The sequence below is a fragment of the Oryzias melastigma genome, linkage group LG8 (genome assembly GCF_002922805.2).
Source record: "Oryzias melastigma strain HK-1 linkage group LG8, ASM292280v2, whole genome shotgun sequence".
NCBI classification, from domain to species: domain Eukaryota; kingdom Metazoa; phylum Chordata; class Actinopteri; order Beloniformes; family Adrianichthyidae; genus Oryzias; species Oryzias melastigma.
The window spans coordinates 20,982,645-20,995,610 of NC_050519.1; the positions used below are offsets into that span (position 1 = coordinate 20,982,645).

Sequence of the window (12,966 nt, forward strand, 5' to 3'; positions counted from 1 at the left end):
AGATAATTGGATAGGCATTTGTAACAGAGCATGACAGATGCAGGATCATTTAGAAAGTAAAGAAACTGTTTGAAACGAGGGGAGAGGCTCCACCCTGAAGCAAATTCAGATGGAATGGATTTTTTCTTTTAGCTTCACAGTTTTCCCCTTTAAAGACTTGGAGAAGCCCACTAACATTTGCACTCATTTGGCGACGGGGCCACTCTGAAGTGGAGCAGTGCTGTCCACAATCTGCATCTTCTGGCAGTGCTACAACATCAGTAGAGTGGTGTTGTAGTCCACTTCCTCCGAGTTTTGTTTTGGTTAGATTTGCTTGAATAGATGTTGAGGTGGACTAAGATTTTGGTCTTTCACGTTTGCTTTGCTGGTCTGACAATCAAATGATTTAAAGCCAGTCTGAGTCACCACTAGGTCGTGACTTCTGCACAAGTGCGTTACACATATGAAACACCCCTCCGCCCAATTTTATATCAAACATGTCAACTTTGGTCCAAAAACTGCGCTTTGTCAAAAAATCCAAAAAGTGTACTAATATTTTACCTACACAATCTTTTGTTTTTGTATGTTACTTATGATTGCATATTTTTCCATTATTGAAAGGGGCTGCACAATGGAGAATGGCGCTCTCGCCTCACACTGAGATAGCTCTGGTTTGAATCTCAGGTGGGACCTTTCGTATGGAGTTTACATGTTCTCCTCATACATGCGTGGGTTTTCGCCAAACATTCCGGTTTCCTAACCACAGTATAAAACTACAAAAGTTGCAAAACCTGCGATGGTGATAGTTCGAATGTGGATGCTGAAGAAATTTATTTTAATTGCTAGATGTCAGGAACATGCTGAACATTTTGATACTAAACTTGCATAATTTGAGGAAATTGCACAAAGAATTTGAAGAATTTCTGGAAGAAAAAATGATAATGCCGCTAAAATATTAGCTTAACTCAGAATTACCCCAAAAAACCCCAGTAGATGCCAAATTAAACAGAAAAGCTAACATGTTGCTAAAATACTAGCTTAACTCAGAATTAGCCCCCCAAAAACCTCAGTAGATGCCAAATTAATCAAGAAAAGCTAAAAAAAATTAGCTACATTTTAAATTATCTCTCTCAACCTCAGTAGGATTGATGTCCTTAACAGGCGGACCGTTCTGATACCAATATTGCAAAGGTTTCAAAGTGCGCAAATAATTTGAATTGTATGAAAAAAAAAAATAGCGAAAAATGTGTAAAATTGTTTAAAAAATTGTGTAAAAATGTAACATTCAAATTAAATTTAACAATAGCAAAGGTACAAGCATGAATTTCCTGAACACGCTGAATTTTTTTAATTGCAGAAATTTGAAAAATTCCTATTCATTTCAGTGAGGCTGAAATATCGCATAAATAGCGTAAAATCGTAAGAACTGTAAAGTTTTTGAATACCGCAAAAAGACAAGAAATGATATCCTTCACGACTTAAACATTTTGATAACAAGAATGCAGTAACTCTGACTGAGTTTTTATATTAGAAGAAAGAGAAACAGAATGAATGCTTACAAAGTTTCACACAAATACGCTTAAAAGATTAATTGGGTCCCATCCCCAGAGGAGCTGGAGGAAGTGGCCGGGGAGAGGGAAGTGTGGGCATCTTTGCTTGGATCCCGGATGAGCGGAAGAAGATGGATGGAGGCTAAATGTTCAAATTAATGTCCCCCCGGGTGTGTGTGGCCCTGCAACGAACTGGTAACATGTTCAGGGTGTACCCCGCCTTACCACAACAGTAGCTGGGATAGGCTCCAGCAACCCCATGACCCCTAAAGGGATTCTCTGAAGATCGAACGGATGGATAAAGGTCCAGTGGGGTTAGAACAACAAGGAGACGAAGGCAGAGACAAAGACCTGGTTCCAAAAACAAACCAAAGGACGCCCCTTCTCACATACGCACAGGGAAAGGAAATAAGTACTTAAGTAACTTTGTAGGTTTGCCCACTCAAAAAGAAACTGACAGTGTCATACTAATGGTAGGTTCAATTAAAGAGTGAGAGATAGAAAGTTCATAATCTAACCGTAAATAATTTAAAGAAAGTAATTTGTATTTCAATCAGCAAGGGGTCAAATACTTATTTCCTCCACTGTGGATGCCTCCTGGGTTGTCCCCCTCAAGTCCTCCTCCACAGCTGTAGCAGGGCTACATCCTGGCTCTACAACTCAAAGTAGAATATGACAGGCTATTTTAAATCTTTTGATCTGAAGACACTATGAGATTGTTTTTTTTTTCCTTTACAATTTGATATATGAAAAGTATAATTTATAAAATGTGAATCAAAGAAGAACACTGCAAATCTGAGGATCTTTTTTTAAAAGTAAAGGAACATTTAATCCCCACTTTGAGCGCGGATGATTCACTGTCAGATGGAAGGAGGCTCCAGAGATGATGGAGCACCTGCACAAACACCAGCTTCACCAGGAGCCAGCAGAAAATTGCTCCCGTGCCTTCAGGAGTTTGTGATGACTTGTAAACAAAGCCTCTGGTAGCCAGTGCTGAGGTCTCAACCTGCTTAATTACTTTTATCAACTTAAATTTGAAATTTCCACATAGACAATAAATGAATAGGAGTGCAGGGTAAATTTAGTTTGAAATTCTCTGGATTCCTTCTATTGTGGTAATGAAGATATTAAATCAGACTTGATACAAAAAAAAGTATTTGTCAGTCACAGATTCTTCAAGCCGTTCCACGTTCATTAAAGATGAACTTCACCTGAGAGACAGAATGCAAAATAATAATCAGGAAATCCCATTATTCAATTTTAAAAGAATTTACTTATATCACAGTGCTGAAAATACATGTTTATCTCCAACAAAAGAGCAAGATCTGTTACTTCTTTAAAATGTTTTTCCATCCTCCACTAGTTACCTGTTAGTTTGTCACATGTTTGAACTAAGGCTGCTACAAACAATTATTTTATTAGTCCACTAATCACCCATTATAAGTCAACTAATCAGATCATTTGTGAAGTGAATGCCAAACACACATCTTAACAATCATTAGCTTTAAGCTAACTGAAAAGACAATTAGGCTGAAGACAATTAAGATGATAGTTTATTAAACTTTTTTTGAATCAAGCAGCCTCTGTCCTTCATTAGTTTCTGGTATTAAAAACAAGATTAAATCAAATGAGAGAGAGATAAGGAATTTCCTTTCCGTCAAACTTGATTGACCGCCGCATGATGACCTTTGACCCTACACCACCCATAAAACTCATTTTAACAGGTGACCTTTGACCCTTCACCATCCATCAAACTCATTTTGACAGGTGACCTTTGACCCTATCCATCCATCAAACTCATTTCAACAGATGACCTTTGACCTTTCACCATCCATCAAACTAACTTCAACAGGTGACCTTTGACTCTACACCATCCATCAAACTCGCTTTTGACAGGTGACCTTTGACCCTATCCATCCATTAAACTTATTTCAACAGGTGACCTTTGACCCTTCACCATCCATCAAACTCATTTTGACTGGTGACCTTTGACCCACACCATCCATCAAACTCATTTCAACAGGTGACCTTTGACCCTATCCATCCATCAAACTCATTTCAACAGATGACCTTTGACCTTTCACCATCCATCAAACTAACTTCAACAGGTGACCTTTGACTCTACACCATCCATCAAACTCGCTTTTGACAGGTGACCTTTGACCCTATCCATCCATCAAACTCATTTCAACAGGTGACCTTTGACCCTTCACCATCCATCAAAATCATTTTAACAGGTGACCTTTGACCCTATCCATCCATCAAACTCATTTTGACAGGTGACCTTTGACCCCTCACCATCCATCATACTCATTTCAACAGATGACCTTTGACCTTACATCATCCATGAAACTAACTTCAACAGGTGACCTTTGACTCTACACCATCCATCAAACTCGCTTTTGACAGGTGACCTTTGACCCTATCCATCCATCAAACAAATTTTGACAGGTGACCTTTGACCCACACCATCCACCAAACAAATTTTGACAAGTGCCCCGCCCCTCAAGATGATGTAAAGGATATACAAGGTCAAAAGTCACCTGTCAAAATGATTTTGATGGAAAGTATATTCCTTATCTCTCTAATAAGGTCAGCATCTGAAACAAGGAACTCTTTTTTTTACAAAAGATAAAGTTTTGGTCTCACTCAAATAATGAAAAAAGTGCATTGTTTAGTGCTGAACGCTCACAACTTTGTTCAACTTTACTACACTCCGACTCCAAATAATATAAACTATTGCCTATTACATTCGTTGACAACTATTTTAATAGTGAATTAGTCATTGATTTGTCTACTAATCGTGGCAGCCCTAGTTTAAACTGGTTAGCTGAATTAAGACGCATGTCAACACTTTTACCAGTCAATTACAACCTCTCTCTACCATGACTAAGACCAAAGAGCTGTCAGAGGACACCAGAGACAAGACTGTAAAACTAAACAAGACTGAGATTAATCTACAATAAACAAGCAGCATAGTGAGAAGAAATCCACTGCTGGGGCAATTATTAGAACATGGGGGAAATACAAGATTGGACTTTGATTTTAAATATTACAAAAACAAGACAAACAACATAAATTTGAACCTATACAAAGATGTATCAAACAGGATGATTAGATCACTGACAATCTCCCTCCACCTGGAGCTCCAGGTAGGATCTCACCTGGTGAAATGATATTGAGAATGGTGAAGAAACGCCCAAGAACTACACAAAGGACATGGTCACTGACCTGAAAAGAGCTGGGACCACAGTTACAAAGGTTACTATAGTAACAAACAATATTGCCATGCTGTAGCGCTCTACGTGCAGATTCATCTGAAGTTCTCCAGAAAGATTCAGAAACAGATTGGGAGAATGTCATGAGATGAGACCAAAATGAAACTCTTGGCATAAATCCCCCTCACCTTGTTTCGAGGAGGAAAAATGAGCAGTTGCATCCATTGTAAAGCATGGTGGTAGAAGCATCATGCTTTGGTTCTGCTTTTCTGTAAAGGGAAAAGGATGAGCGATCTGTTTCAAGGAAAGAATGAATGGCGCCATTTTTGGTGAGATTTTGGGCAAAAATCAGTGAGAGGATTAAATGTGCTGGATCTTCCAGCACCACAATGAACTGAAACACATCACTCGATGACAAAAGACTGACTTCATAAAAAGCATTTCAAGGTTCTGGAGCACTCTAGACAGTTTCTGGATCTTCATCCAATAGAGAAAGTCAGTGTTTCCAAGCAACAGGCCCAAAACAATCACAACTCTAGAGAAGATCTTCAAGGACGAATGGACCAAATAACAATTAAAGTGCAAACCCAGTAAAGATCTACAGCAGGAGTGACAAACTCAATCACACAGGGACCAAAATCCAAGACACACCTTAGGTCGCGGACTGAACAGGATAAACATTTATTGAACACACTAAAACTACATTTTTAAAACTGTAAAATCGTGACTTTTTAACAAAATTATGAATTAGATATATAGCATTACCTGCAATAGTGCTAGTGTGAATGTTGTAAGCTGAAATTGGCTGCCAAAGTTGCTAATGCTGATAGCTGAAGATGCTGAAATTGATAGCTAAATATGCTGAAGCTGATAGCCAGCTAAAAATATTAGCTAAATGCCAAATTAGCCTAAAAAACAGGAAAAAACTGAGGTTAGCTGGGCAACTAGCAAGAAGCTGAATAAATAGCTAAACTTCAAAATATCCTAAAAAAACAATAAAAGCCTAAATTAGCCAAAACAGCTACCATGTAATTAGTAGCTTAACTCAAAAACAGCATAAAAATTTTTAAAAGTTAAGCTTAAATTTACAAAAACAGTTAGCATTTAGCTGACATATTAGCTTAACTCCAAAATAGCCTAAAAATCTTGGTAAAGTAGTCCAAAAAACTGACATGATGCCAATTTTTGAAACTTTAAAAACACAAGTTTTTAACTTAATTATGAATAATAAAAAGCCAGGAATATTCCAGAATAAATCAACTTAAACCTTAAATAACTTTCAGTATTTTACTCTTCATAAAAAAATATATCTTGTCAAAGTTATACAATTTAAAAATAAGCACAAGATAATATCAGGCTATTAATAATAATAAAATAAAATTATCTGGGGGGCCAGAGGGAATTACCCATCGGGCCAGATCCGGCCCCCGGGCCTTGACTTTGACACACACGGGAAGGATTGAGGTGAACTTTTGTTGACTAAATACTTAATTTCTGCTCCATTCCATTATACAAATAAAAAAAAAAATAGTTTGATTTTCTGAATTCTTCTTTTTTTTTAACATTGTTTCTCACAGTTGAAGTACTAAAATAACAGACCAAACTCAGCTTTTTAAGGGGAACAATTTGACACATCTGTAGCTGATAAATCCTTTGTTTGAACCCACAGTCAAAGACTTTAACGCTGAGACACAATGTCTGCCTGTTCAAGACCTAAAGGTGTGACTGATCTGACTTTCAACTGATGAGACTGCAGCCCTGAGGACAGTGGACAGTTTTGTGGCAAATGTTGGTAAATTCAATCATAATGTTTCAAAGAGATTTTGAAGTCCTAGCACCTTTAAAGGAAATTAATATTTTCTACGTGCTATTAATGTTTCTATTTTTGATCTTTTGTGCTCAGTCCATGTAAGTAATACACTAATCCATATTAAAAATCGGAAATAAATCCATTCATAATTAACAGTTTGGATAAGTTAGTAGGGTTAGGTGTATCAATCTATCGATATACAGTATTAGTATTTTTGCTTTTTTAAAGTTTGCACTAGTTACCATTTTCTCATTGTTATTGTATCATTAATATACATGTTAATATTCATTTGATGTATGTTCAGTTCAGGTTTTTGTAATTAACCTTTTTATTTACCAAAAATCTCTGTCCTATGGTTTATTATACACTTAACAAAAAAAAGGTATTTCCGTAAATATTTGATAATCGAACATTTCAAGAAAAAAAATATCGGTATCGATATCGGTAATACTAGCGTTGAAATTCATTGGTATCGAATTGATGCCCAAATTCCCAGCATCGCCCACCCCTATAAGTTAGAACAAGCATCCCAGAAGTCTAACAAGTCACATAATATAACTTGGAAAAGCAAAACAACAAATTAAATAGGGGAAAAAATATATATTTTTCCAATGTTCCATAAACTTTGGCTTGATATAGCTTGGTTTGTTTTTATGTTTAGTTATATTATATATATATTGCCAAATAGTGTGAAAATGAGAAAAAACACATCAGTTAGGGGCTTTTCAGAGTTAAAAAAAGATTGTTTGTGAAGCACAAAAACTCAAAGGGTGAACATCTTGACGTCTTTATTACTTCATCTGGTCATGATTCCGGTACACAGATCTCATTTAAGTCATAAACTGAAATTAAACTCACATCTGTAATTTCCAACAGACCTCAGTTTCCCAAACACACACACAGTCAAACATCCTCCTCACATTGATAGGCATAAATGGTGTAAAAGTGACCCCGTGTGGCGTAGTCGTGTTTGACAGATGCCACGCCATCGTGTGGGCTAAAGTATCATTCAGTAAAGTCAGGTTTCCCAGAAGCTCAGTTTCTTCCTCACAGTACACACAACAGCTTTTATTTAGCTTTTACGTACATTAGTTACCGATTCACAGAGCTGCTTCTGAATGCAGCAAAAGCCTAAAGTAAAACGCAGCCGGAGGCTCACACCCATCACCAGACAAAAGAGAGGAGGAACACAAACGCAACACGCCAGGACTGAAGCAGCTGGTCCTTGGATGGGTGTGAACCTCTGACGGGGTGCCAGCTGGAGCTGGGGCAACGCTTCATTCACTGGCTGTGGCTAAACAGACTTAGATGTAGATGGGGGGGGGGGCAGCCACGTGCACCAGAGGAACAAATATTGAAAGCAAACAGCTTATTGTCCAATGACTTTGCTGACAAAAGAGTCCAGTTCATCGTCATCTTTGATCCCAACAAAATGATCGACGACGTCGCCTCCTCGCATGGCGATGACGGTTGGAACAGCAGAAACCTGCAGACAGATCACATCACCGGCTTTGTTTGTGTCCTTTGTAATACAGAAAGGATTGATTTGAAAAAAAAATTCAATCTCACCCCATATTCAATGGCCAGGTCTGTGTGCTCATCGATGTCGACTTTCGCCATGGCAACGCGGCCTTTCTGTTTGGCAATAGCCTTCTCCAGCCTGGGGCCAAGGATTTTACAGGGGCCACACCACCTGGAACCACACCAGCCGTTAGTGCGCTCAGCCTCAGATAGGGCTGGGTATCGGTTATAATTTCCAGAAATTATTCGATTCAGAAGAGACGGAATCAATTCGATTCAGATTTTTTTTTTTTATTCTTCATTTCAATTTTTATTTTACACATTTATACACATTTGTTTAGAAATACATTAATAATCTACTACAAAACAAACAAAAAAGCGACTCCAAAGGTCTAATTCCTGTATGTGGGTGCAGGTGTAACAACCTCAAATAAGAATTTTATTATCATTATTATTAGAATGTACATCTGAGTCGCTCAGATTGGCGCGATGCTGGTGGTATGTGGAGCGAATGAAAAGAGTCGGTTAGAATGCTTCAACACAGGATCTCTAGCTCTTCAGTGTTTCAGCTCCATCCTTTCATCTACCATAACTTTACAATGTACTTCCTGCAGATTCTGAAGCGGAGTAAAGGAGCCTCGCACTGACATGCAGTTGTGAAGTTTAAAATTAAAAAAGCAAAACAAACAAAAAAAAAAAATCAAGTTTTAGAAATGAAAACAAAATTCCACAAACCAAAACAATTAAAAAAATGGGAAAAAGAAATGTTTCAAAAAACAAAAGTAAATTTCAAAAATTAAAATGAAAGGCCCTGTACTGATCACAAAAAGGTTTTCTTCTTTTAGTTTAAGTTTCAGCTCTGTGAAGCATTTTAAAGTCCTACTCCAACTATGTTTGATAAGTTATCAGAGCGTTTGAAAGTTTTTTGTGCCGCTTTTAGACAAAATCTAAAAACTTGTCGGTTTCTAGGAAATAGTTTCTGTAGAGCAGCAGGAGTTCATTAGAAATTCACCTCTAAGGTGTGGGTGGGGGACTGTAGGCACGGAGTAAGCCCGCCCCCCTTCCTATCATCCACCTGTTTACATTCTTTCCTGCTGGCTTACACCCCCTCACACATATGGGATCAGAATGGAGCAGAGCAGGGAGCTTGTGTGTATTTTCTACCTAACAAATTTTACATTTTTTTCTAACAGCATTTTTTTGTCTGATGCTGGTTCAGAACAATTTGAATAAATAAATATTCAAAAATGCAAACAACCTAATTTTCTTTATGTCTCCTCAATCATCAGAAAAATACCACAAGAACACATGTTAAAAACACTATTTTTATTAGAAAATGATATCCAGATATGAACATTATTTCTTTGAAGCTGAATCTTGGAAAAAAATAGCTTTTACCATAAAAAAAAATCACAATTTTATAAATCAAAGTTCCACCTTTGTTCAATTTAAGCTTCTAGTTTGGGAATATTTTTAAAACAAACAAGCTTTGAATAAAAATTTGACAATTGTTATGCTAAATCAAATCAATCCCTTCTTAAGGGTTTTTTTCTGTCAGACTGTCGACACATTCTATGTATTTGAGCTTTTCTAAATACATAAAATGACAAAGACAAGAGTCTTAAATGATTTTCTGAGTTTAACTTTTGACTTCATACTTCTTAAATTGAAATATGTCCTTAGTGAAGGTTTGGTCCTAAAACAAATGATCTATAAATGTATTAATTTCGACAAGTCTGCAAATACTCCAGCTTGTTTTAGCATTATGTGCAGACATTATTGTGATAATGTCATACATGTTAACACAGTGTCCTAACACCTTAAACATTATCGAATGACAGAAAAAAAATCTAAGGCAACAAAAACATCCGCTACAAGTTTCTCTGACCGCATTAAAGTGGACTGAACAGTCACATGACTTATGAGAGGAAACGTGAAAGTAGGGCGTCAAAAATACCCCGCTGTGGTCCTCTGGGGGGAATGTGTGAAATGTGTGTGTTGTATAATTGCTGTGGGAGATGGGAGCTTTGCCAGTTAGTAAATTTAGAACGGCCAATTGTGACACATCAAAATGTCAGCTTGATGATAGAAAGGCCCGTGGGTTTGGAGATTTTAAAACAAAGCAACAGATATGAAGATGAGTCTCCATTCATAGTTTTACGGATAATTTATGGGAGTCGAGTGAATTTAGGAGATTGTCTTTAAGTACTCACTGAGCGTGGAAGTCCACTAACACGGGCAATTGGCTGTTGATGACCCTTTCTGTGAAATCCTCGTTGTCCTGGACGTTGAAGGAGACTTCCCTGCGGGAGATCTGATGAAGAGTGCGAGGCAGGGTGCGTGGCGGGGAGAGGAGGGAGACCCGGCTTGGTGGAGATTGCAGAGAGGTTGAGAAGGAAGATGAGGAGATTGTGGCGGCGGACGACGGGAGGCAGCGGATATCTTTGACAGACAACGTCCAGACTCTACGTATCAGCAGCCTGTGAGCCATCTGTGCAACACACAAAAAAAAAAACACGACAATAATAAATACAATTTCAGACAAACAGTGTAAAATACTGAGGCATGTTCTGCAGCGGTGCAAGCAAGTGAATTCACTGTAGCAGAATGATGGACTGCAGGAGAAATCCTGATGCTAACAGTCACAAATAGCTTTAAATTTACTATATATATGGATTTCTTAAAAAATACGTTTTGTTTTGGTGTGTGACATAAGCTAAAACATATATAGGAATATACAATTACACTTTATGATTTAATTTTATTTTATAAAAGAAATATGCTATTACTTTGAAGTTCTTTCATCAACAAACTAAAATAGCATTAACTGAACTTTAAACCATCCAGGTTGTCGTTCAGGTTTCTTTGTGCTTTTTAAATGCAAGCTTTTAGCTTCAAAACTAAGCCGCCATTAGGGCTGCACGATATGAGGAAAACTTGTGATGTGCGATATTAGTTATTATTATTATTGCGATGGCTATATATACAAAAACAAACAGAAAAAAGCAACTAAAACATTATTTCCATTTCACTGCATCAGTTTTATTTCAAGAAAAGTCAACGTAACTTAAATTATGTTCCATTTTAGGGAAACACACCAAAGAACTAAAAGCGGTATCTGCCTTTATGGTAGTACTGGCCACAACAATTAAGAACAATGTAGGTAGTGTGAGATTGAGCTCTTCGTTACTGTTTCTCGGTCTATCTATGTGTGTAAACATTTAAGGTAACCATGGTTTATACCATGTTTTACGCGTATTGCACAAGCTGATATCGCAATGTTGATACGTTTTCAATGCATTGTACAGACCTAGACCGCCAAAATAAAGCTAAATACATTCACCTAAATATGAAAAGTTATTGTCTGAAAAAGCTCCAACTCGAGAACTTTGGTACAGCCCAGCAACAAATACCCAAATATAGGCCGATGTCCACATGTAATCTACAATATATACTCAAGTGACAATTTTATATGTTATGTTTGAAGAGCAGCAATGATTCAATCATTCAATAAAAAACGAGAGAGAAGAAGTAGTACCATAACCAGTTTCTGCTTATTTTCCCCTCATTTGTTTACTGCTTTGCATGAAAGAATTTGTGAAAGTTCAAAAAGTTACAGCAGGCATAAAAATGAGAAAAAAACTGTCTTTTTCAAACTCCAAGAGCTGAAAATAGAAAACACAGGAACTTTAAATATTTTATTACAGCTAAATACAATTATTTTATACATACAAAATTTGAGAAAAAATATCAGCTTCTTAATTTATTATAACTATGAGTGAAAATGCAGCCATAAGTCTAATTGGGAACTATTTAGGTCATAAAATGCTTGTAATATTTGTTAGGATTATCAAATAAGGAAAGCAAACAATTAGCTTATATAAATGACCGTTTTGGAAATTATTTTACAGCTTATTTTCAGAGAAAATCAGAGATGTTGTCCCATGATTGAGAATATTCCAGAAAACTGATAGAAGGCTAAAATATTATGACTCCAATCAATAGAATTTCAAGGAAGTACATGTTGAATTACCCACAAGTCAGTTCGATTTTTAGGATTTTTCCGTCTCGTGGGGTTTTATCGCGCGCGCATACATTTAAAATCAGGACAAATGCAGAACCACCTCTCTAATCTCTTTTTTCAACTTTGATTGTGAAGGTTTTCTCGCGCGCCTCATTCCTGCCGTCTGCTCTCTGCCTCCATAATCTTCGTTACGTATGATTTGCCCTCTTCGTCCTCCTCCTCTTTAGCTCACGCGCCACTATGTCCCCCCTCTGTCACGCGCCGGTAACCAAACGCGGGGCTTGGCCTCCTCTTTGAAGTGTCCCGTGCTGTTTAAAAGTATCTCCGCACATTTTTTTTCTTACCTTTTCGTGCTGTAGTTCGCGTGAACTTGGCCTCGCCGACCAAGGAAGTACTTCCGATTTTTTTTTTTTTTTTTTGTCTCAGATGAACATTTCAGCTTTTCAAGTGGCGCCCCCGCCTGGTCATTTTTAGAACTTCACAAACGTGTTCTTTTTCATTTAAGTTTAACTCAGTCCATCAATGATTTTTTAAAGCTTCCAAACACTAACTAAACAAATCCCACCACATTTAATGAATTTAGAGCCAAATGGAGATTCAATAACCTTTGAGAGCAGTACATTTCAAACAAGGACCATTACAGCCAAATGTTCATAAAATAATATGCAAATGTACAAACATTTTTAAAAAATTGAATTGAAAGAGTGCACTGTGGCTTTTTTTAAATAATCAAAATATTAACTACTCCTTGGGTATTTACATTTGCCCCATTTGTTTTTATACTTCAATTAAAAAGTAGAAAAATACAACTTTCAAACTGATGTTTGCTGGTTTTGATAACAAAGGCCCCAAATAACCTCCACA

The 12,966-nt window shown here is 37.1% G+C and overlaps 1 protein-coding gene across 2 annotated transcripts; it reads right to left on the minus strand.

Moving 5' to 3' along the window:
• Positions 1 to 7,328: 7,328 nt before the first annotated feature.
• On the minus strand, positions 7,329 to 12,616 carry LOC112146981 (thioredoxin, mitochondrial). Of its 2 annotated transcripts, none has more exons than XM_024273085.2 (4): positions 12,447 to 12,616; positions 10,292 to 10,569; positions 8,127 to 8,250; positions 7,329 to 8,043 (listed from the first exon to the last, which is right to left on the minus strand). In XM_024273085.2, exons 2-4 carry the CDS (start codon positions 10,567 to 10,569, stop codon positions 7,927 to 7,929), a joined length of 519 nt encoding a protein of 172 aa, XP_024128853.1. In that variant the 5' UTR covers positions 12,447 to 12,616; the 3' UTR covers positions 7,329 to 7,926. The 2 variants fall into 2 exon arrangements, with proteins under 2 accessions (XP_024128853.1, XP_024128852.1); XM_024273084.2 differs by lacking the exon at positions 12,447 to 12,616 and adding an exon at positions 12,203 to 12,401.
• Between the last annotated feature and the right edge of the window lie 350 nt (positions 12,617 to 12,966).